The sequence below is a fragment of the Equus przewalskii genome, chromosome 29 (assembly GCF_037783145.1).
Source record: "Equus przewalskii isolate Varuska chromosome 29, EquPr2, whole genome shotgun sequence".
Classification (NCBI taxonomy): domain Eukaryota; kingdom Metazoa; phylum Chordata; class Mammalia; order Perissodactyla; family Equidae; genus Equus; species Equus przewalskii.
Window position 1 is genome coordinate 38,769,157 of NC_091859.1, and position 24,979 is coordinate 38,794,135.

Below are 24,979 nucleotides of genomic sequence, written 5' to 3' on the forward strand. Positions count from 1 at the left end.
GAAGAAACCAACCCTGATCCACTGTTCCATCTAATGGGAGAGCTGTGTGTGTGAACACTGGAGGTATAGGGAAGAACTGGACCTAGTCCCTGCCCCGCAGGACAGTGAGGCAATTAGATACAGCAAACCACAACTGTACTGACAGTGTGGCAGTAAAGATCAGGCAGAGTACTTGGGTGGCAGGGAGGGCAGAAAGATATCATATATGCTGATCCTCAAAGGACTTGATAAGTCAGACGGCTGGAGGAGGATCCTGCCAGGCCAATACAGCAGCATGAAAGTGCTTACTGTAATTCAGGGACCACGAATGGTCTGGTGTGGTTTTGGAGCTTGGAGGATGGACATCATAGGAGATGAGGTCGGAGAAAGATAGGGAGGAACAGATTTTTAGAAGCCTTGAATTCACTCACTTTTTCATTGATCATACATTTATTTGGTACTTACTAGGCACTAGGCATTGGGAATTCAAAGAGAATTCAGATATGGTTGGTCCTTGCCCTTGAGGAAATCATAGATGCTTGTTTCACATCTTTCTTCTTGTAGGGACTTAATGAAGCGTCACTGCAGGGAGAGAATCAGAGAATGATGAGGCTAGAAAAATGTCTCAGGTCATGACACTAGGCTGTGGAGTGCTAGGAGAGTCTAGGCTCCTCTAGACTTGCTCCTGGTTTCTCTGGATGTCTTCGACCCATACCCAGACTCACTGGTCCCTGCCCTCCCAACACTTTCCACTCTCACGTCCTTCCCTTTACAGCCAAACTCCTAGAAGTAGTTTGCTGCTTTCAAAATCATCATGTCTTACTCATTCCTCCACCCATTGGCTTCTGCCCCCATTGCTACCTGAAATAACTCTCACCAGGATCAGCAGTGATGTCCTTGTGGCTAATTGCAGTGGACTTTTTGGTTCTCACCTTATATGACCTGTTAGTATTTGATGGTTGTCCACTTCCTTTTTATTGACTCACTCTTGGCTCCAGTAATACCAGCTCTCTTAGTTTTTCTCCTACCTCTCTTGATCCTTCCCAGTCTCTTTCGTAGTTTTCTCCCTGCTAGCGCTTGAAAGTTAATGTTCCTCAAGATTTTGTCCTAGGCTCTCTTCACTCAGTGCATTCTCCCTGGGTTGTCTCATTCATTCCCATGGCTTCAGTTGCCTCTTGCCGTATGCTGATGACTCAAATTTCTGCCCCCATCCCTGACCTGTCTCCTGAGCTGCACACCCATAAAGCTAACCATCTATTTAGCATTTCTGTCTAAAATGGAGTTCATTATCTTCCTCTCACAAATTCCCTTTCTCAGTCTGGATCTCCCTAGGGTGGAGGCCCCTCCCTAGCTGAAGGCTATGCTAGGCCACTAGCTTCAAAGGACATAAATACTTAAAAGAAACAAGCCAAAGAGAAAATGAATCTCAGGAGACCAAATCCTTAGAGTCCTTGCCCCTGGCAAGCTGGAGCAGGTGGCCCACCCTTTGTTGTGGTGACCCAGTTCTTGTTCTTGAATGTACACCACCCTCATCACCCCTCCTTCCTGGAGGAATGGGGACAGGGCAGAGAGGAGCCTTGTGCTTCACCAGGTAGAGCTCAACAGGAAGGAGCTGCCCTTAGGACTGGATGCTGCATAGAGATCCAGGAAGGTGAAGGATTCTCTGAGCTTCAGTTTCCTCACATGTAAAATAGAGATAACGTAAGGATAAATCATAGAATATGTAGGAAGACTCTTGATATGCTATATACAGTAGGCTATCATTCCCCAATTTTTGACTGACTCTGAACCAGATAAACAATGTTAATCTCAGAGAAACTTATTGAATTGCCCAAGGTCATATAGCTAATAAGGGTCATGACCATGACTGGAACCTAAAATTAATGAGTTTTTCACTGAAATTAGGTCCTAGAAATATCAGTGGTAAAAAAGATTGGTGAGGAACAGCTTTATTGTCTGTTAGTATATATAATTCCTACCATTTCTCCCCAGCTTCTAGCCACAGGAGGAGAAGAGTCTAAAAATATGTGTTGGTACCAATTTCTGTTTTTGCTGTGGGTAATTAACAGCTGAAAACAAAGCTGTTAATTGCCACTCTTATCAGCAGGTGGTCTTTCATGTAGGTTCTTTAGATGTGAAGAACAGTGATATCACAGAAGCTCTCTTTGTTCCCTGCTTGGCCACATCACCCTGGTGAGTCTAGTCCCAGAGGTTCTGGACAGCTGTAGGCAGGAGAGACTGCAGAGTGGGCTGTGTTCCACCAGAGCCTTCCCACTGACGCCTGTGGTGGGGTGCACACCTTCTCCAGGCATTCACCATGGCCACCAAAGGCCGAGTAGGCCCTTCCTTTTGGACCTTTAAAATTTACTAACTCAGGTTTCTGAGAGACTAGCTCTGACATTCAGGCAGCCATGTGGCGGTGGTGAAGGAGCAGGACCCAGAAGCTGGTTTGGCCTTGGGCCTTGTGACCTTGGACAAATCATGCCCTCTCTGGGCTTCAGTCTCATACTCTGTAAAGTAAAAGTGTTGATGGAAATAAACTGATATTCCCTCTAGCCCTCCCATTCATGATCCTCTCTTTCTAGAGATGTTTTCTGAGTCCCTACAGGGTGACAAAGATAAAACCTATCTCATCCCTGCCCTTCATTAACTCAGTGTAGTGGAATTTACAACACTACTGCTTTCTTGATAGGCAAACTACTTTATCTGCCCCAGTTTCCTCATTTGAAAAATCGGAGTGACGCCTACCTGGAAGAGTTATTATGAAGAGATGGATAATGTATAAACAAACATACAGCTACTGTTTAAACACAGCACAGTACCTGACATTATGAGGCTCTAATTGGGTGGTTGCTATTGATATAGTTATTTCTCTGTCAGCTGTGGAGTTTTGTGAAGAGCCAAGCCCGGACACCCTGGTGCCACCCAGTGATTAGCACATCTGGATTTGTCTGGCCAGGTGCCCTGTAGCTGTGTCTCTCTGTGTGTCAAGAGCTGTCTTCCCTGGAAAGGGAGTGTGTGTGATCTTGGATTCATAGCACCCAGCCCTAACTGACCTGGTACGTTAGCCTGTCCAAAGGAATTGGCTTGTTTGAGCTAGCAGGTGCCAGGAGCTGTGGGATAGCCTCTGGTGCAGCTTCTGACCGGCTTTGCCTTTAACATATACTCATTAAAATAACTGCGAAAGCAAATAAAAAGCAATGTCTTTTCCCACCTTGTGAACCCAAGGCCTTTATAGCTTAGGGCAGAAATAGCCAGATGCCATGGCAAAGAAGGGGCCTGACCTGGTCCTCACTTCCCTTCCTGCCCTGAATCTGTCTTAACCTATCCTCTTCCTGCCCTGTGACATCTCCATCCCTCTCCTCTCTTCTCCCTTAAGGCACACTCAGGTCCCCTATCCTGAAACAACCTCTTCTTGATCCTAATACTTCCATTTGCATGAGAAAGACATCCTGGAAAATAGAAAGAGTTTTGGGCTTGGAGTTAGGAGACCTGCATTCAAATCCTAGCTGTGCGGTTTACTGGCTTATGTGACCTTTGGTACATCATGTCATCCCTTTGAGCCTTTGTTTCCTCCTGTTTAGGATGGACTGATTTGACAGGATGGTACATAATAAGTGATGAGTAAGTGAGCACTTCCTTCCCCAGGTTCTGTGACACCATCATCCTGGGTCTTTTCCCAGCCCTTCTCTTCTTCACTGTCTACCTGTCCCCGACTATGATGCCCTCTGAGCTCTAGCTTTCTTCTCTCCTGCTCAGGACCTCATCTATTCCAGCCCAGTGGACACAGCCCGCAAGGTACTGATCATCCTGAGGACTTTTTTGAGGAGGAATGAGGATGTCCAAGTGGGTGGTCTCATCCGAGGTCACTTCCTGCTGATCCTGCAGCATCTGCTGGTGGAGCATGGGGCCTCCCCCTCAGGAGGTCAGTCTGCAGCTGCTGGGGGTACGTTTTGACCTGAAGGTCAGTAAGGAGTAGGCATCTCTGCCTTGATGAGGTCTGTTCCAGCACAGAGAATCAGCGTTTTCTCTGCAAAAGAAAAGTCAGGCCAGTGTGGCATCAAGTTAAACTTTATCTCCTTCCCCCCATTGGAGAGTAAGTGCTCAATATATTTGGTTTGGGGTGGGGTGTGTGTGTGTGTGTGTGTGTGTGTGTGTGTGTGTGTGTGTGTCTGGTGGTGGTGTAAGTGTGTTTAATTATGTTTAATGTCTCTGTGTTTTTAGCATAAGTGGGTGTGTCTGATGTATGCTTGCATGTCCCTACCCTGCTCAGCATGTGCTCAGAGCTGTTTGTCACAAGAATGGCAGCCCCCGTTGGGAAAGCAGGAAATATGGGGGCGAACAAGGAGGCAACAGCAGCCAGTAGGGGCCAGGGAGGGGGTGGATCTGTGATATATTGGAAGCTCCCAGTGAGATCCAGAAGGATTGTTTCCAAATCTGGAATGGGACTCTCTGTAGTCAAGGAAGCTTGATGTTTGGTACTGTATGAAGACACTGAAAAGGCTGGGATTGGTATGTCTTTTCCTATGTTTAGAAAGTTGAATTTTTGGGGCTGGCCCGGTGGCATAGCTGTTGAGTTTGTGGGCTCTGCTTTAGTGGCCCGGGCTTCACTGGCTCAGATCCTGGGCGTGGACCTAGCACTGCTTATCAAGCCATGCTGTGGCAGGCATCACACATGTAAAGTAGAGGAAGATGGGCACAGATGTTAGCTCAGAGCCAATCTTCCTCAGCAAAAAAGAGGAGGATTGGCAGTGGATGTTAGGTCAGGGCTAATCTTCCTCAAAAATAAAGGAAAGAAAGTTGAATTTTTAAATTAAATTTCCAAGCAATTAACAGGAAGTATGAGGAGAGCTGTGGCACTTGGTCCAGTCTTGACTGAGGATGGGGGTTTGGAGGTAGGTATAAGGGTGTCTGGAGTAGCTGAGTCGTTCCTTTGCAGGGAAGGGTAAGCCACATCTAACTGACACTAGTGTTTAACAGCCATGAGATTTCGTGGAAACACATAGTGGAAAGACTGTGGCCATTGGATTCACATTTTGGCTCAAGTCCTGGCCCTGCCACTTACTGGCTGTGGGACCTTGAAGAAGTCGCTTGGCCTTTCTGGGTTTCAATGTTCTTCACTGCAAAATAGGAATAACAATCCCTGTTTCACATAGTTTTAAGGGAATTAAGTGAAATATTGAATTCCATATCCAACCCAGAGTTGGCACTCTGTACATCAGATGCCCCTGTTCCCAATGAAGAAAGAAGAAGGTAGGGAGTAGGGGTAAATTCCAACAAACCATTTACGGCAGGGTGGGGTGTCTGTCTGACCTTGAGGTGATCTAAACATCCAGCCCCTGACCAGCCCTCCTTGTTCCTCACAGCCTCAGGGAACCTGCCATTGCTGCTGAGCCTCCTCTCCTTAGTGCAGCTGAGGAATGAGTCAGAGCAAGAACTGGACAGCATGGCCATGAAGCTCCTTCACCAAGGTGTCTTGGGACTGTGTCTGAGGGCCTAGGGCTGGTGTGCTGTGGATGCTCCCTCAGTAGCAGTGGCATTGCTCCTTTCTTTATCCTTTTATCCCTTTGGAAGAAGCTAGTGGGTCACTCTGTTCCTGTGGGCTTCTTGCTCAGGGACCTTCCAGATCTTTCTCTGCTTGTTCCCTGGGAGTGTTTGGGAGACCAAAAAAAAAAAAAAAAAAAAAAATATATATATATATATATATATATATCTCATTGTGTGACAAGCATAAGCTCTGGAGTCAGGAAGGCCTGGGTTTGTTCTCAGCTTAGGCCCTAGCTATGCGACCTTGGGCAATCACCTAGCCTCTATGAACCTTAGGTTCCTCATAGGTAAAATAATAGTACTTGCCTGATTTAAAGTTGAGATAAGGAATAACTATAGATGTAGAATGCCACACAGTGCTTGGCACTTAGTAGGCCTTCAGTAGATACTATCTGTGTAAACTGATTTTTCCTGACACGGGTTCAGTTCTCCACCTCATTCCACAGCTGATTCAGGATCTGAAGATCCAGTTCTCAGTTCTCTAGGGCTCTTTTCTACTCACACCCCAAACCTCATTAGGACCTTTCATTGCTCACTGGTGCAGTTGCCACTTCATAGGCAGTACCTTCAGGAAGATTAGTTGAGGAAAGGTTAAAATTAATAGGAAAAATGGCATGTCTTTGGTACCTGTGGACTGTCAGGTCTTCTGGCCACAGATCAGGACGGTTCTTTCCCTGCCTTGAGCCCAGACCTCCTCATGAGAAGATCAGTGTCAGGCTCAACAAGGGCTTCTAGGCCCAGCCTAGTGCTGATCATTGCCAGCCTGTCTGTCAGGTCAAGGATGATGCTCAGCTGGGAGAGAGGTCTGTGTGAGACAAAATCAGCTGTCAAAAGGGCCTCTGACAGGGAGGAATAACAGGCTGAAACATACACTTGAAATGTAATATATATTTACATATAACCCTTAAGTACTTTTACTTGAGAGCATTGTGGATAGAGGACTGCAGTTCAGGGATGAGGATGTGGGAGGGGCTTGCTTGTCCAGTTGACCATGAGCCAATTAGAAGTCAAGTGTGATGTGGCTGCCAAAAAGTGAATAGAGACTTAGATAGGTGTCATATTGGGATGGTAGAGGGTGGAGGAACAAGGAGTGGCAATTCCCAGGAGGAAAGGAATGTTTTCTATAGATGTTTACTCTACAGTGTAGTAACTGCTCTGATGAGGGCTGGGGGAGCATCTAGTCTTGCCTTGAGAGGTTAAGGAAGGCTTCATGGGGGAAGTGAACTTTGAGCTGAATCTTGATTGCTGAATAGGAGTTAAGGAGTTAGCCAGATGGGATTGATGTGAGAGAGAGACTATGGCAAGTTTAGGGAACTGCACATCAATGGTTACAGAGCTCCCCTGGGAAGGTGGTGAGTGCCCCATTGCTGGAAGGATTCAGAGGTTGGATCTTTTTCCTGCTAAGATTGACAGGTTGGCCTAGATGACCTTTGCAGACCCTCCAACCTGGGGTCTGTGCTGGCACGAGCACTGTTATAGGATACCTTTTGGCAACCTAAACTTGTGCAGTCTGTTCTAACATGCAGCTGTGGGCTGCTTGCCTGATGTTTGTTCAGATGGAGAGTGGGAACATGCCTTCAGGTTTGTCACTGTTTCTTTCTGTAGGCTATAATACCAGGGACACTTAGTTTGTGCTTAGTCCCCAAGACTGACATCTGAAATTAGCCAGTTGAGGGCCGTTATCTGTAAGAAGTGTGAGTGCTGGTATGCTTTAAAGCCATAGATTGGTGTGTGATGGGGTGCCTGGGGACTCTGATCTCTTGTAGTGAGCAAGCTGTGTGGAAAATGCAGCCCCACTGATGTGGACGTCCTGCAGCCCTCCTTCAACTTCCTCTATTGGAGCCTTCATCAAACCACACCAGGCAGTCAGAAAAGAGGTGCTGGGGCCCAGGCTGGGATAGTGAAGAGGAGGGGTGCTGGGCAGTGTCTGAGGCCCTTGCTGCCCTCAATTTTTCCATCTTAAAAATATAAATGAGGGGGCCGGCCCAGTGGCGCAGCAATTAAGTTCGCATGTTCTGCTTTGGCGGCCTGGGGTTCACTGGTTTGGATCCCGGGTGCAGACATGGCACTGCTTGGCAAGCCATGCTGTGGTAGGCATCCCACATATAAAGTAGAGGAAGATGGGATGGATGTTAGCTCAGCACCAGTCTTCCTCAGCAAAAAGAGGAGGATTGGCAGCAGATGTTAGCTCAGGGCTAGTCTTCCTCCAAAAAAAAAAAAAAAAAAAAAAATATATATATATATATATATATATATATATAAATGAGGTAGATGTGGCTGGATCAGATGGGCATGTGATCCTTTTTGGTTCTGATAACCTGTAGTTCTGGAATGATGCTGAGATCCTTATAGCCTTAAGCTGATCCTTTTGTTCATTTACCACATATGCGTGGAGCTCCCACTGGGTGTTAACTAACCACTGTGGTGGCACTGAGCTGGAGCTCCTGTATAACTCACGTGGTGCCTGCCCTGCTGGATCATCCACAGCTGCTGCAGTGCTCCTGAGCAGCACGGCCCTGATAAAGCTTCTGGAGAAGATGCTGGCGCTCACCTGGGCCGAGGCAGGCTCTCCCGGGACAGCACTCCTTTGCTCTGCCTGGCTGCTTACTGCCTCCTTCTCTGCCCAGCAGCACGATGGCAGTCTGCAGGTTAGTCTCTAACCCCTGTGCCTTTGGGGCACACAAAGGAGTGATACAGATCTTGAGTTCTGGTCCCAGCTGTGTGGCTTATTAGCTGCGTAACCTCAGCAAGGTATTTAACTCTTTGAGCTTTAGTTTCCTTGCCTACAAAATGGGGAAAAAACATGCGGGTTTGTTGTCACGTTGGTTTACATTAATCTGTTTAACACATATGGATCACCTACATGCTAGGCGGTATTCTAGGCACAGAGGAATAAAAAATGAATAGAGCATTTACCCTATACTTCAGGAACTTGTAGTCTTTAGCAAAGCCTTGAAAGGTAAGATTGTACCAGGCAAAGATAGTGGGGAAAGGCATTCCAAGTAAAGAGAACAATATGAGCAAAGACATGAAGCTGCACAAAGTTAGGACATGGTGTACATATTTGGAGAGTGGTGAGGTACTGAGTGGTTAGAATGTAGGAAGTGGACTGTTAGACTGGACAGGAAGGCAGAAGCCAGCCTGTGACCTCGAAGTGCTGGGTGGCAAGCTATGAAGTCATTGTTAAAGTTTGGTCTCCAGGGTTGCTGCAAGCTGTGGCAGATCTATGCTATAGCAGATCTGCAGGTTGTTGCCTGTGGTGTTGATCTGGGACAGGAACCAATCTTCCTTTTCTGCATGAGGCTGTTGGGCTCACCCGAACCCCTGCAGTCACCTGCCTGGGTGGAAGCCTGCACCTTGTCCTTGGCTCTGCCCTGGCCCTCAGCTCACTCCTAGACAATTACTTACTAACTACCTCTACTCTAAATTCTCCCCAGTGCCCTAGCTCAGGCATCTTTGTTTGTTCTCACCACTAATGTGGCCTATTCACAATCTCCTAGCCTCTTCCCTCCTCTACATCTCCTCTCGCTGCAGCCACAGTCTGGTTGCTTGTCTCTTCTGTCCACACTCCTTCAGTGGCCCTTTTGTTCTCCACATGGCCAGCCAAACCCTTCTTACCTGGCCCCCCTGCAGCCTTACTTTCTGCCATTGCACCCTCCTTCCCTGACCTCTGACCAAGTGTTTCTTCTTCTCCCAGTCAGCTGCACTCTTTCACATCTCCATACCTTTGTTTTTGATTGATTGACTGGTTTTTAATAGCTTTTATATTTAGGACAGTTATAGATTTACAAAAAAATTGAGCAGATAGCACAGAGTTCCCATATATCCCCTGCAGTTTCCTCTATTAACATCTTACATGAGTATGGTATCCCCTTACCTTTCTACAAGTTGGTTCTTCTGCCTAGAACCTGCTGATTCCACTAGCTAACAAGCATTTTTGAGGAACTGCTTTGTGTCAGACTGTGATAGATCCAAGCAGAGGAGAAGTTTCTGCCTTCAGGCAGCTTGTGTTCTGAGGGAGGAGAGCCGAGCAGACTCACAGCTTTGAACCTGCCACCCTGACTAACCCCTCAGTTTGGACATTGCTTTGACGCTAAGGAGCAGAGTCGCCAAGGCTGATCCTCAGCTGTTCCCAGTAGCTCTGGAGGGAGTGAAAGCAGGTGCATTGTCCCCATTTTATAGATGAAGAAAGTGAAGCAAGCTGAGAGAAGTACAATGCAGTGACTTGCCTATGGCCAGACAGCTGGCAAGTGGTAGAGCCAGGATTTTTATTCCAGGCCATCTAATTCCAGATTTAAGTTAGGTGGGTGGTTGGCTGAGGCAGAGACTGAACCATAGATGGCCGGGGAGGGCTCCCTGGTGGAGGAGGTCCTTGAGGATGGAAGAGATTTGAGAAAAGAAGGGTTCTCCAGGTATGGGCTTGGTTTTCCTCCTCACACTCCTGAATCCAGGACTGGTGAGGCTCACAGGATTCTGTGTGGCCTCCTCTGTCCTTCTGGATGCAGCGGGTATGTGTGGGTGGGTAGAAGAGATATTGGGGCAGGTTATTTTCTGGCCAAGCTCCCAGAATGTGGGGGTTATTCCTTTACCCCCTGCCCTGCCAGGTTCACCAGACACTGTCCGTGGAACTGGACCAAGTATTGAAGGCCCTCAGCTTTCCCAAGAAAAAGGCTGCGCTGCTCTCAGGTGTGGGCCCCGGGGCCTCTAGCAGGAAAAGAAGAGCTTTTTCCTAGATTCTGTGATGGGACCACCCATCCCAGATTAGCCTTTATTATTTCCGTTGTCTTCTCCCTATGACAGAGCTGAGTGGGAGGTGGGGAAAGAGTCAGGAACTGGGTATAAGGAGTTTCTTGCTTTCAGCTGCCATCTTATGCTTCCTGCGGACAGCCCTGCAACAAAGCTTTTCCTCTGCCCTGGTGGCCCTGCTGCCCTCAGGGACCCAGCCACCACTAGCCCCTGAGGACACTGTCCTAGCTCCACTTGGAACATCACAAGTGCTGTCCCTGGTCATCGGACTGCAGAACCTCCTGGTGCAGGTAAGGCCCTTGCTAAGCAGAACCCATGAAGTGCAGCCTGCTTCTCTCAGGACAAGAGCAGGAAGGGGTGGCTGCCTGTAAAGAGCTCAGTATTCCCTCCAGGTGGGTGGATTGATTGGGACTTTTAAAGTTACAGTGATGGAAACGAAACTCAAATTGTTTTATAACTCAGAAGTCCAGGGATCAATACTGGCTTCAGGCACAGCTGGATCCCAGAGGCTCAGACAATGTCATCAGAACTCTGTTTCCATCTCTTTGCTCTGCATTTCTCTCTGTCAGCTTTATTCTCATGGGATGGTAAGATGACCAACAGTAGCTCCTGGCTTATATCCTTCCAGCAGAAAGTTTTTCTTTTCCAGTAGTCCCCAGAATTGAGTCTCATTAGCCTGGCTTGGGTAATATGCCAATCACTATGGCCAGGGCATGGGACACTCTGATTGACCTGGCTTGGGGCAATGTCCTGGAAGCTGGGGCATATGGTCAGCTCTCTATAACCCACATGAACAGGAGAGAGGGATGGTTCTGCAGAAGAAAATTGTTCCCAGAAGAAGGAAGAATGGATCCTGGGCAAGCAAAACAGTAGATGTCCACCCCCGAGGAGTTTGTGTTTTACAGCTTAGAGGACTTTTGGAGATCATTGCTTATCTAGCCATCACATACTATGAAGAGTGGTGGGGCCATGGAGATAGGTCAGGTGCCTGACTTTGAGGAGTTAACAGTTGGGGGTGTGGGGATGGTGCCATGTAGACAGGAGGTGATAACTCATTGTGGTCAGTGCTTGGCTAAAGGGGCGCACAGCACTGTGGGGTCTCAGGATGTAAGTAATAGGCTGGTGGAAGGTGAGTTTGGGGCTAGCTGTCAGAGAAGGCTTCATGGGGGAGGTGCTTGAGCTGGACTGGAAAGACCAAGTGACTTGTCCTAGGTCCCCAAGGGCAGGCGGCATCAGAGATGGAATTGATCTTGACAGCAGCACCATTTCGTTCTCTGATATGAACTCATTCCTTGTCCCTGACCTTGCGGCCTGTTTCCCACCTTTGATTCCCCAGGACTTTCTTCTCTTTCAAGGAGCTTATTGTCTATTATTTTCAAATATGAGCTGGTCACTGTAGGGTGACCGAACCCCCACATGTTTATGCTGTTTTAGTTAGACTTGGACTCTCTTTTCCTGTCCTTTGGAGCTTGTCCAGTATAGTCACAGATCCACATGGTCTGATCTGATGGCAAGGCATTCATGGAGCAAGAGATGGGGAGGTAGGGGGAGCCAGCAAATGAGTGAGAGGAGTTGTGGAGACTTCCCAGGGATGGGTTGGGAGCCTTGATTTGAGTAGATTCCACTTGGTGCCCAGATAATGACTGCACATGTATGATATGGCTGTTGATTGTGGGAGATTATGTTCAAGGATTGATCCCCCCTAGGCCTGTGCACAAGGGAGGGGAAGTTGGGAAATGTAAAGAGATGGAGGATGCTCCAAGAGTGGCCCCTGTGCTGCCTCTGTGGTCGCTGAGTCTTGTCCTGCCAGCACATCTATGCACAAGGTTCTGTGCTCTTTATGGATCCAACCTCTATCATGTCGTAGTACTTAACTCTTTCTGTTGTAAGTTCCCATTTTCATATCAGTCTTCCCCAGACTGTGAGCTCCCCAAGTAGGGACTGTGTCCGGTTAATCTTTGTGTCTTGTTCCCCTGGTGGGTTCAAAACCAATTGAGAAATCAGGAATCAGATGAGAACCAAAACATCAGCTTTATTGCTGGTAAACACATAGTAGAATGTAGCTAAGTTTTAAGGTCAGAATGGGTTTTTTTCGGTCTCAGATTTTTCCACTATACAGCAAAGATGAAAGAATTTTACAGTGAACACTCATACACCTACCACCTAGATTCTACCATTAACAATTTACTGTACTAGCTTTGTCATGTCTCTCCAAAAGGAGCTTTTAAACCACCCTCCTTCCCCTAGGCCAGACCAGGAGACCAGAAGCAGAAAAATTGTGTTTTCATTATGGGCACTTAGCCAGCTGGCCAAGATCTTAAGAGTTTAAGTTCATGGGAGCATGACCTTTAATACCTTAATCCTGCCCCGAGGGCACAGTAGATGTTAAGCTAGCATCTCACCTGTGAGGTAAATCTCTCCTTGGGTGAGAAAGATCTAGTTAAGGGTGGGAGGAAGGGCAAATGCTTTCTCTCCAATGTTTCTGAAAGGGCTGAAGTTCCTGTTTTAATATTCAGAACATAGGGGAAAAATGATTCCTTAAACTCGATACCCAACATAAAGCCTGGCACAGAATTGGTATCCAGTAATGTTTGCTGAATGAATGAGGACATAGAAATGAATATGATACAGTTTCAGCCATGTAAGCACTCACAGATGGTAGGAAACACAATCAAAGAATCAAAGAAGGCTCCACAGGAGAGGTTACATTTGAACTAGGCCTTAAGTGATAAAAAGCCTTTTTCAAACCAATAACCTAAACACTAAGGGGCCAGTGATTTATTGTAGCACCATCACCATTCACCTCCCCTGCCCAAGAGCCTAGGTGTCACCAGGCCTATGACACTGTCCTCTGCCTCTGGCAGTTTTTTTTTTTTTTTAAATTGTGGTAAAATATACATAACAAAATCGACCATTTTAACCATTTTTAAGTATACAGTTCTGTGGCATTAAGTACATTCACACTGTTGTGTAACACCACCACCATCCATCTACAGAACTTTTTCATCTTCTCAAACTGAAACTCTGTCCCTGTTAAACAATAACTCCTCATTCCTGCCCCTCTTCCTCCCTGCCCCTGCAGCCACCATTCTACTTTCTGTCTCTATTAATTTGACTCCTCCAGGTACCTCATATAAGTAGAATCAAACTGTATTTGTCTCTGAAAGTTTGTGACTGCCCTCAGCAGTCCCTGGAAAGGGGAACCAACTGGAGTAACTCATGAATCCCGCATGTAGAGGCTACTGGGCCTGCACTGGTGATAGGAGAGTGTTGGTGAGGAGCCTGGCTTATCCTCAGTCACTTCCCTGTTACTGCCTGTTACAGGACCAAAGAGCCCCTTCCTCCTTTCTCTCACTGCCACCCTCCTGAGAAATTCCCTGGCCTTCTGCTTTCAGCCACAATGCCCTTTCTGTCACTGCCCAGGACCTGAGAAAGTACGTGGAAGAATCATTCTGTTTTTCTGTCCTTCCCTCAGGAGTGGAGTTAAGCCTCCCTCAGAGCCTTCCACAGATTTGTTGTCTAAAAACAGCTCGTGATTCGTTTAATCATTCATCCAGTCAGCAAACATTTATTCCATAGTAATCCAAGAATAGAGGAAGTCTCTCTTTCCCAAGCAGCCAGAATGGTTTGTTCAGCCCTGTATTGAGGATCCCATTTATCATATTTTATTATATAGTCAGTAGTTTGCATTTCTGTCTTCTTCTGAAAACTGTAAACTCCTTTTAGGCAAAAACTTCCCCTGCATAGGGGGTCAGAGAAGGCTTCACAGAGAAGGCGACATTTGAACTCAGCCTTGAATGGTGTTAGGCAGAGGTATAGGGAAGGACATTCCAGGCAGGGAGGACAGCATGAGTAAAATCACATAATATGACAGTGCATAGTGGGGTGTGGGGGTGTGGTGAGAAGTTGATGATCAGACTGGAAAGCTAGGCAGGGGCAAGATTGTGCCAGGCTAAGAAGTACTGTGGGGAGCCATGGAAGGGCTTCTGTCAGACTGTGTCTTTGAAAGATCATTCTGGCAGTCACAGAAGGGATGAGTAGGAGGAGAAAGCCTGGAGGCAAGGGGACTGTTGGGCAAGAGATTGTTGCAATGACCCAAGTGAATGACAGTGAGGCCCATTTCACACCCATTGGGACAGCTAAAATAAAAAAGGCAGATAATACCAAATGTTGGGTAATTGGAATCCTCATACATTGCTGTTGGGAATGTGAAATGGTGCAGCTACTTTGGAAAACAGCCTAGAAGTACTTCAAAAAGCTAAACATAGAATTGCCATATGACCCAATACTTCTATTCCCAGGTATATGCCCAAGAAAATTGAAAGCATTTGTCCACACAAAAACTTGTATACAAATGCACATAGCAGTACTATTCCTAATAGCCCTAAAATGCAAACAACTCCAATGTCCACCAACTGATGAATGGATAAACAAATTGTATATACATACAACTGAAAACTATTTGGCTATAAAAAGTAATGAGGGGCCAGCCTGGTGGTGTAGTGGTTAAGTTCAGGTGCTCTGCTTTGGCAGCCTGGGGTTTGCAGGTTCGGATCCTGGGCACGGACCTAGCACTGCTCGTCAAGCCATCCTGTGGTGGCATCCCACGTAAAACAGAGGAAGATCAGCACAGATATTAGCTCAGCAACAATATTCCTCAAGCAAAAAGAGGAAATTTGCAATGGATGTTAGCTTAAGGCCAATCTTCCTCACTCACACACACACAAAGTAATGAAGTACTGACATGCTAAAACATGGATGAACCTTGAGAACATGCTAAGTGAAAGAAGCAAGACACAAAAGGCCACATATTAAATGATTTCATTTATATGAAACGCCCAGAATAGGCAAATCCATAGAGACAGAAAGTAGATTAGTGGTTGCTAGGACTGGTGGGGGTGGGGCAGGGAAATAGGGAGTGACTGCTAATGAGTATGGGGTTTCTTTTTGGGATGATGAAAATATTCTGGAATTACATAGCAGTACAACTCTGTAAATATACTAAAACCATTGAATTATATCTTTAAAAGGATGAATTTTATGGTTTGTGAATTATATCTCAATAAAGCTGTTATTTTCAAAAATGGTATCAAGGGGAAAAAAATGACAATGAGGCCTAAACTAGGGCACTGGGTGCTGGTCCTCCCTGACTTCTCTGAGCCAAAGCAGTCACATGGCATCACTGATTGAATGCATTGGCAGTGTGCAGAATCTTCAGTAGTCTGAGGTGGCCCAGTACAGTGCAATGGAACCAGCACTGGCCAGAGTCATACACATCTGCATTCTAGCCCCTGCCCAGCTTCTAACTCTGAAGGAGTTTAGCAAGTCACTTCCCCTTACTTATCCTCATTTTCTCTATCTGCAAAATAAAAAGAGTCTTTCAGCATTAAGCGATTTGGGCCTATAAGAACAGCCTCCATTCCCCCAGGAATGAAGCACAGCACAGAGAAGTGTTAGTTGAAGTGAGGATGGAGAATGTCCAGGGTTCACTATGGTGGGACACATTGGGGGAAGAGAGCAGGTCAGTGGAGGGGTCCAAAGAAGGGCCGTGGTCACTGGAGTGATTTAGGTGGCATGGGAGTGGTGGGAAGGAGCTAAGGCTAACTTCCCTTCTGCTTAGTTCTCAGAGGGGCCACAAGACTGTAAGTCTCTAAATGTCTCCAGAGTAGAAATGAAGTAAGTTTGTTCTGGGTTTCTTTGGAGATGCAGACCTACGCCAGCGGGTAGAGCTGCAGGAAGACAGGAGCATTACCACACAAAATTGGGGTACTCTGCCCACCCAATGTGCATAAAAAGCCAATTATCAGGGCATCAGTTTTTGAGAAAAGAAAAGGATTTATTGTGAAGTTGACTAGCAAGGAGACAGGAGGCAAAGCTCTTAAATCTGTCTCCCCGATTCAGGGTTTGGGGCAAAATTTAAGAGGTTAGGGAGAATAGGCTCGTACACTGAAACGTGGTACCAAGGAAATGCTAGCAGGGCAGGTGTCAATTGGAGGGCTTTAAACATTTATGGTAAGGTGGGGAAGGGGCTTTAACACTGGATCTTTCTAGTTAATGGACACCCCTTGCTTCTGACAAGAGTCTGACATTGTGTCTGGTCCTTTGATTCCTTGGTGGGGAGAATCTTTGGTTCTGGTGTCATTTCAGGTCAAGATTTTCTCCTCTGTGCACGCTCTGGCTACAGGACTTGCAAATTTTTGGTTTGGCCCTGAAAAACCTGTTGATAAGATGGGGTCAGTTTGAACTGGTCTTACAGGACCAGTGGCTACAGGAGGAGGCCCTTTCTCATGGCCAGGACTGTTTAACAATAGAATGGGCTGCCTTGGGAGGAATGGAGAGGAGTGGCTGGTGGTTGGGGGTTTCTAAGCAGAAACCAGGTGTCTCAGGGCTTGAAGGGTGTCGGTTTGGGTGACCCTTAAAGTTTCTTCCAAGGCTGGGATTCTGTTTTGGGGAGGGGAATACTCATGAAACAGGGGTCCAGGAGTGCACTGTAGGATGATAGACCCAAGTCACTGAGGTGAAAGAGACTGGAAGTAAAATTAAAAATAGGAATGTCAGCAAACATCATACAGTTAGCACTTCTCAGTTTCCCAAGCCCTTTCCTGCCTACGATCTCATGTGGTTCTCACATAAGCCAGCCCTATGAGATAGAAAACTGCAGCTCAGAGAGGTCATGTGACTGCAACAGTCACAGAACTTGTGAGGTGACCTGGATTAGATGTAAAGGATTTGGGAAGAGGTGGAGGAAGAGCAGAGCAAATGAAGTTCCCCAGAGGTTCATTTCCTGGGCAGAGATGGGAGGTACTCCATTCTGCTAGAAGCACACAAATAGCTCTGGGGATGTAATGAAAAAAACGTACTGACTAGAACTCCAGGAATCATGTGTATTTAGAAGGAAATACTGCATAAACTATTTGGGGCAGAGGAGAGACCCTGATTGGGATTAGAGGACTAATGAGGAGTGCGCTGGTCCCATATCCTGCCATTTCCCAATTTGAAACTATTTGGGTAGTAGACACAGAAATCGGACAAAGATCAAAACCTCTATTTTATTGGTAAGGCCAATGGGAGAAAGTGGCTGTATATATGGCCACAGTGGCCTTCCAACAACCTCACCCCAGAATTAAATGTATTTACCAAGTCACAGGCAAAGCTGGACAACCCTGGGACTTCATGCCTCACTTCCTGGTATGCCTACCCTTTGGCCGAGAGTAGACCAAAGCATACCCTTTCTGTAGACAGTGGGTTCAAATGAGAGTCTGCTGTAGAGGCCGAGTTGAGGGTTCCTCCTTCCAGAGTATCAGTTGGACTAGTCACTCCTCCTTCCATAGAGAGAAGCTGGTGGAGGGGAGAGGTGGGTGCTACTCTATCTAGGAAAGGAAATGTGAGTCCAGGGGCATGCTCTGGTTAGTCCCTATCTCTGGAGGAGAGTGAGATTGCAGGGACTTGGACTGGCTGAGTGGAGTGAGCTGAGTGAGGGGAGAGAGGTGCTTCCACAGGCTGCTTCCTCAGTCCTGCTGCCCCAGTACTCAGCCATACCTTTAAGTATTCATTAAACAGGTGTTGACAAGTATCAGGTTTGAAGTGGCTTAGCCCCCTCAGAGCAGCTAGAGGTCTTCATTTAGCCCTGCACCTGGAGGTTCAGAATGAGTTTCTCTGGACTGGTTGGTTTTTCTTTCTATAAGTTGGTAACCAGGGTCAGATGGTTTTAGTGCTTTCAGGCTTACTTGTCTGATTCCAGTCCAGCTGCTACATCCATGGGGAGCCTTGGAGAAGGAGAAAGGGTGAACCTTAGCAGGAAAGAGACAGATATCTTCTGTGCTCAGACTTCGCTTTCTGATTGGGGTAGGATGGAGTGTATTGTTACCAAATTGGAAATCAGTGAGCTAATTAGTTTTACAAGACTTTAGGCTTTGATCTCAAGGATCATTCCTAGAAGAGCAGATGTTGATGTTAGATTAAGGTTCTAGGAGAGTAGGAGGTGGGGAGGAAGGGGAGAGGACATTACTGAGTGCCTATTCTGTGCAAGCACTGGACATATGTTATTTATTCATCATAGCTTCTCTATAAGGTAGAAATTATCATCTCAGTTTTATAGACAAGGAAACTGATCCCAGAGATGTTAAGTAATTTGCCTAGGGTCACACTTTTAGGTCAGGATTCAAACCTGTCTTTCTGACTACAAAATCCATATTCTTTCAGTGTCCCAAGAAGTGCATTGTGAAGAGGAGCCATTGTTACCTGAGTGGTAATTCCTGGCTTTCCTAGCACCCAGCAGCCCCAGCTCCTCACCCACCATCCAGGGGGCCCTTGCTGGTTGTGTGGGGTAATATGGACTCAGGGTCAGAGAGTGGCTCTAGCACCACAGCTCCTCACTAGGTGGGGAAACTGGGGCATGCTGGCTCATGGCTGTGTGGTCTTAGGTTCCAGGCAAGAAGCTGGAAATGCCCACTGGTTAAGAGTTAATTTTAGACTAGAGAAGGAGAAAGAGCACAAGGTCTAGGATTTGGTTCTAGACCTGCCATCTTCTAGCCAGGTGTCCTCAGGTCAAGTATTTTCTCTCTGGGCCTCAGTTTTCTCAGCTGTAGAATGAGGTGAATGGATTAGCTCAACCACTTCAAACTGAGTGCCTTGGGGGCCTTAGGGGTTCTGTGGAGGAGACTCAGGGGTTGTTAAAGAGGGAGAGTGCTTCCCCTGTTAGGCATTTCACTAAGATGTTCACCATTTATTGAGTGTTTACTCTGTGCGGGGCACTGGTTAAACATTCTATATCCGTTTTTCATCTAACCCTCTCAGCAACCCAGGTAATCTTTTTATCCCTGCTCAGCAAGGTTAAGTAACCTTGGCCAGGGTGACACAGATGGTAAGTGGCTAAGCAAGGATCCAAACCCAAATCTGCCCCCCATACCCTTAACCACCAGGTTGCTGCCTTCCAAAGAGTAGCATGAAGAGAGCATAGGATTTTTCTGTTTGTTTTTACATGTAAAAGAATGTTTTATTAAGCTATAACTTACATGAATTTTAAATTCACAGATTTTAAGTGTATAATTAAATGAGTTTTGACAAATATATAGTTTTGTAAATAGCACCACAATCATGTTATAGAACATTGCCATCACCCCAAAAAGTTCCCTTGTTCCCCTTTGTAATCAGTCCCCTCTCCTCATCCCCTTCCCTCAGCAACCACTGATCTGCTTTCTGTCACTAGTTTTACTGTTTCTAGAACTTCATATAAATGAAATCATACAATATATGATCTTGTGTGTCTAGCTTCTTTCACTTAGCTTAATGCTTTTGAGATTCATATTGTTGTGTATATCAGTACTTCATTTCTTTTTATTTGTGAGTGGTAGTCCCTTATATGGCTGTACCACAATTTGTTTATCCACTCACCTGTTGATAGATATTTGATACTTCCAGGTTTTTGCCTATTATGAATAAAGTTACCCTTAATACTGAAGTACAAATCTTTGTGTGGATGTCTGTTTTCATTTCTCTTGGGTAAATACCTAGGAGTAGGATTGCTGGGTCAAATGACTTATTAGTTTTCTATTACTGTGTAGCAAGTTACCATAAACTTAATGGCTTAACACAGCACCCATTTATTATCTCACAATTCTCTAAGTCAGAAGTCTGGGTGGGCTTCACGAGCTTCTTCACTTAGGGTGAAATCAAGGTGTAGGCCAGGCTAGGTGCTTATCCAGAGATCTGGGAAAGAATCCACTTCCTCCTCAGGGGCCTCTTTCAACTCTTTCAGGTTACCCACATTCTTTTTCACAGGCCCCTTCATCTTCAAATTAGCAATACATGTTGAGTCCTTCTCACACTTCCAGTTTCTCTAGTTCTTCTGCCACCAGCCAGAGAAAAGTCTGCTTTTAAAGGGCTGGTGTGATTATATTGGGCCAACTCAGTCTCCCTTTTGCCATAAAATGTAACATAATCACGGGACTAACAACTGGGAGCAAAGGTCATGGGACCATCTTAAAATTCTGCCTATCACATATGGTAAGTATATGTTTATAAGAAACCATCAAACTGTTTTCCAAAGTGGCTACACCATTTTACCTTCCCATCAGAAGTATATGAGAGTTCCAGTTGCTCCACATTCTGGTCAACACTTGGTATCATCAGTCTTTTTAATTTTAGCTATTGGTGGGTGTATAGTGGTAATGGTGGTTTTAATTTGCATTTCCTTAATGACTGATAATGAGACCTTTTGATATGCTTATTAGAGCCTAAAATTTTGTTGAGTGAAACGTTCTGCTGCTTTAAAAAAGGTTGAAACCCACTAGCTCAGATAAACTGTGAGGCTCTTAGAGTCTACTATCTCTGAATCTCTTAGTGGGGCCCAGGGCACATCTCTTTTTCTGAAACAAAGCAGTCTCTGAATGTAGGTGAATCACCAGTATAAGCACAATGCTCTGTGTGTGGGTGAGAGAGGAAACCAGTGTTTCTTCAACAGGGCCACAATCCCAAATCCAAAATTCTGAAGTCCAAATTATTCTGAAAACCAAATGTTTTTCCTTGGTTGGTAGCAAAACTCACTGACAGCAAAATCTAACATGAACTTTTGTGGGTTTTATTTGTTTGCAGAAGGACCCTCTGTTGTCCCATGCCTGTGTTGGCTGCCTGGAGGCCTTGCTTGACTACCTGCATGACCGGAGCCCAGATATGGGTAGAAACCCTCTCCATTTTCTGATGTTCCCATGCGAGAGATTGGAGGGAGGCCAGCCCCTGCCACCGTCCTTCTCCAGACACCCATCCCTTGTTCTGTGATTCACACTCACTTTGTTTAATTCTGTTAACAACACTGCAAACACACTGTCATGCCCATTATATAGATGAGGACACTGAGGTTCAGAAAGGTCAAGTAACTTGCCCAGCCAAGGTCACAAAGCTCTTAAGTGGCAATGCCCTTCCTGTTGCCTGCTTCTCACAATAGAGGGATATGTGGTCTCCCTGAGCCGGGCAGCATAGGTGGATAGAAGCCTGGAGAAGAAAGAAACCTCCTGGGGTCAGCTTGTCCAATGTCCTCCCTCTAGCTGAGCAGCCCCTTTTTGAGCCAATAGGAGAAAGTCCTCTTTAGCAGTGTCCCAAGACCTTTGGAAAGGCAGCATTAACAACCCAGGGTGACTGATGTTTCCCATAGCACTCCATGTGGCCTCCCAGCCTTGGAATCGGTTTTTGCTGTTTACCCTCCTGGATGCTGGAGAGAATTCCTTCCTTAGACCTGAGATCTTGAGGCTCATGACTCTGGTAAGTGCAGGAAGGATGGTTTTGTGGTCTGAAGAATGTCATGAGTTGGGTGGTCCTGAGGAAGCCAGGGATACTTTACTTTAGGTAACCCTAGCCCTCAAAGAAGGTAGAGGGGTGAGGCAGGCCTTCACTCTACAAGAGATCTGCTCAGAGAATTTCTCTAAATGTCCATATCTCCTCACCCCGGAAGCCCTGGACACTCTTTTTCATTCACTCACTCATGAAACATTGACCAGGACTCCCTACTATATGCCAGGTCCTATGCTAGGTACCAAAGATGTCGATGAACCAAATGCTTTGCCTTTAAGGGTCCCTTGGTATAGAGAAGAAGACAGACAAGGAAACTAATAGTGAAAATATGTTATTAGTGGTAGAGTATAGTAGAAGATATGCTAAGTGCCTGGCATGTAGTTAGTGCCTGTTAGATAAACAACAAAGCAGCAAGCCGGTGAATAATAGTGCAGTGGATCAATGAATTAATCAGTGGTTGGTGTGGGAACACAGAGAAAATAAGTGCTTCTGCCTGAGCTGGGAGGGAGAAGTGAATAAGAATGTAGTAAGCACTCAATTAATGCCTGTATTTCTTTAATAAAATGAAAGAACATTTAGCAGTGAAGGTAACATTTTAGCTGAGGCTTGTGGGATTAATAGGCAGAAGAGGAAAAGTATTCCAGGTAGTGAAGTGAGAAGCAGGTATGCGAGCACATAGTGGTGTGTTTGTGTAACCATAGTCCATTTTGGCCATGAGTGTGAGAGCAAGGCTGAGGGGTGGGTGGTGGGGGCAGGGACTGAGGGAGTCAGCAGGGCCACCTCTTTCAGGTCTGCCTCATTTACCGCACTCTCATGACACAACCCCACCCCTGCCCACCAGCTCTTGAGCTCCTTGAAGGTAGGGTTTGGGGGACTTCAGATGTGTCCCTGGTCCAGTGCTGGGCACAGCAGGAGCACAGGAAATGACTATGAATGAAGGAGATGCCAAATGACTGCATGTCTGGGGCTTCTCTCCCTGGGCCAGTTTGTGCGGTTCCGGAGCAGCAGCGTCCTCTCTCATGAAGAGGTGGGTCACGTTCTGCAAGGTGCAGCTTTGGCTGATCTCTCTACTCTCTCGAACATCACACTCCAGGCCCTGCGTGGCTTCTTTCTGCAGGTGGGTCGGAAGGGGATACCGTGTAGCCACTGTGAGACAGACCCTCCACACCATCTTCTCTGTGGAGGGTGGGAGCCCTGGCCAAAGCAGCCAATGGGAGGTCAGGTGTGCAGGGGGGTGAGGGTAGAGAGGGCCTGTATGGAGGGGGCACTGAGAAGGCCAGTCTTTCTTGCCGTCTTCTCCCATCAGGTCCAGAGCATGGGCCTCCTGGCTGATCACTGCATGGCCCAGACCCTGCAGGCCTCCTTGGAGGATGTTTTCCCCAGGGCCTTCTCAGCACAGCCACCCCTACAGGACATGCTGTATCCTTTCTTGCATCTGGGAGCTTTGGCCTGGGCAAGGTCACCCAGGCTATGGGAGGCTGTGGCATCATGCTTCAGGACAGAGAGCTGTACTGTCTACAGTCCTGTCCTCTAAAGCTAGCAGGGGTTGGTGAGAATAATTAACAGTGATAGCAATGACAATGACTTGTTCTGTTTAAGTTCCTACCAAGGGCCAGTCACATTACATGCACTGTATGTAATCCTCACAGCAGCTAGGAGTGTTACTGTAGTTGTATCTTAGACCAGGGATGTCAAATGATGTGCCCAGGATCAGAGTGACAACATCAGGATTTGACCCCAGATTTGCCTGTCTCCAAAGCCATATCACCAAACTCAGGAAGGAGCTAGTCCTTCCCCAAGAGCTTTGGACAAAGTTACCCAACTCCAGTGGGCACAGGTGCTTCCCTCAGCCCAACATGGGGGGTGCTGGGTTACTGGCATGGCCCTGAGAAAGACTGGGGCTGTGGGCAGTGGTCAGAGGCCTTCTCCGGGGTTGTTGTGGTGCTCCAGGGACACTTTGGTGTGGAAGTGTGTGTGTGTGTGTGTGTATGTATGGGGGTGCTTCTTCCCCACCCCACCGGCTGCCTCCCTGGCTCTCCTCCTCCTCCCTTCCACGGAATAGTTCCCTGTTGTATAGCAACAACCTAGCCCAGGTGTTCAGGTCCCAATTTTAGAATCCATCCCACCATTCTTAGGAGCACCTCTGTTCTTGTCCGACCATTTTGCCCTTTTTGGGTTCTGAAGTGTGCTTCTCCCATGGTTGGCCCCACCTCTCTGCTGTTCTCCTCTCATGTTTGCTGCCAGCTGCCTGGGAGGGGTGGCTGTATCCCTGTCCCACATCAGAGACTGACCCTCAGGACTTGAAGGCCCAGAAACAGAACTGAGACCTAGAGAAGACAAAGCCAGGGCACAAGAGATGACAACTGCAGCCATTCATCTGGAGCCATTTATTCCATTGTTGAAATGGAGTCAGGAAATAAAAGGATGCACTCACCTGCTTGTGTGGGCTCTCCGAAAACATTTGTCAGCTTACCTTGGCTCCTCCAGCTGGTTCCTCAGCCGGATGGACGGCCTCCTCAGGGAGAGAGGGCACGGATTTGTTTGGGTAACGCATAAGGAGCACCAGAGCCAGCTGGTTGCCTCCGTCGTACCTAGAAAACCCGTCAGGCCATCCTCGGGGCCGGAAGGGCATGGAAAGTCCACGTGTCCGGTGCTGCTGTGTTCCAGGTGCTCTGAGAGGCACTGTAATGCTGCCTCACCTCACGGGAAGGTGCAGAGAGGTACAATTTCCAGGCAAGGAAGCGAGCAGGTCAAATCCTTCTCAGCCTTCCTGGCTGAGTGAAACTGCCCCGGCTCGGCCTTCCCTGGCTCCCGGCCCTCCTCAGAGCTGCTGACTTGGTTACCCACGTGTGCGGTTCTTTTAATTTCTGCGCTCCACAGCTGCCCGCTCCTGTCCGGGCTCAGCCCACGTGCGCCCCCAGCTCCCTTCCCGCCTGCCTGCCGAGGGCCCTGGCGCCGTAACTGGCTCGCCCACCCTTCCTCCTCAGGCCTGGCTGTGCTGGCCCTGCACGAGACTGGGCTGCACGCCGCCCTAACGCACGGACGAGGAAGGCCCCGACGTACTTGGTTTGGAGCGTGGCGGACCGGGGGCGAGCAGGGGGTGCGCCAATTCCGCACTGCAGGTTACTTCAGGAAAAAAAGGTGCCAGTCACGACCCACTGAACTCATCTTGCCAAGTGCAGTTTAAAACACTGTGAGCTGACGAAAAAGTTTCGAGGAGGGCGCGTGGAAGGCCGCCCAGCCGGGGTCAAGGCCCCAGTTTGCTAACGCGCCCTTTGAGACGGGCACGGACCCCATGCAGACTTAACTTCCTCCAACCGACGGTACCAGAGCACCAGGCGCCCGAGCTGCCGCGCGCGGCGGTGGGAGGACCGCGCGCCCGACCGCGCCGAGCCTGGCGGGCGGGGCCGGAAGTGAGGCC

The 24,979-nt window shown here is 47.3% G+C and overlaps 1 protein-coding gene and 1 long non-coding RNA gene across 2 annotated transcripts in view; one reads left to right on the forward strand and one right to left on the reverse strand.

Annotated features, from left to right (window-relative positions):
• The window catches only part of MEI1 (meiotic double-stranded break formation protein 1), a 69,759-nt gene extending 45,768 nt beyond the window's left edge, over positions 1-23,991 (forward strand). The window contains exons 21-31 of the mRNA XM_008537828.2: positions 3,739-3,904; positions 5,346-5,450; positions 7,293-7,403; positions 8,014-8,174; positions 10,131-10,212; positions 10,387-10,562; positions 20,866-20,947; positions 21,422-21,528; positions 22,544-22,675; positions 22,865-22,977; positions 23,803-23,991. Of these exons, the coding sequence (XP_008536050.1) occupies positions 3,739-3,904; positions 5,346-5,450; positions 7,293-7,403; positions 8,014-8,174; positions 10,131-10,212; positions 10,387-10,562; positions 20,866-20,947; positions 21,422-21,528; positions 22,544-22,675; positions 22,865-22,977; positions 23,803-23,848 (1,281 nt within the window). The 3' untranslated portion in view covers positions 23,849-23,991. The remainder of the gene's footprint in view (positions 1-3,738; positions 3,905-5,345; positions 5,451-7,292; positions 7,404-8,013; positions 8,175-10,130; positions 10,213-10,386; positions 10,563-20,865; positions 20,948-21,421; positions 21,529-22,543; positions 22,676-22,864; positions 22,978-23,802) is intronic.
• Positions 20,831-24,957, reverse strand: LOC103562698 (uncharacterized). The gene is made up of 3 exons (XR_547732.2): positions 23,993-24,957; positions 23,685-23,885; positions 20,831-22,669 (listed from the first exon to the last, which is right to left on the reverse strand). It is a non-coding gene; the product is annotated as an uncharacterized lncRNA (long non-coding RNA).
• Positions 24,958-24,979: the final 22 nt, after the last annotated feature.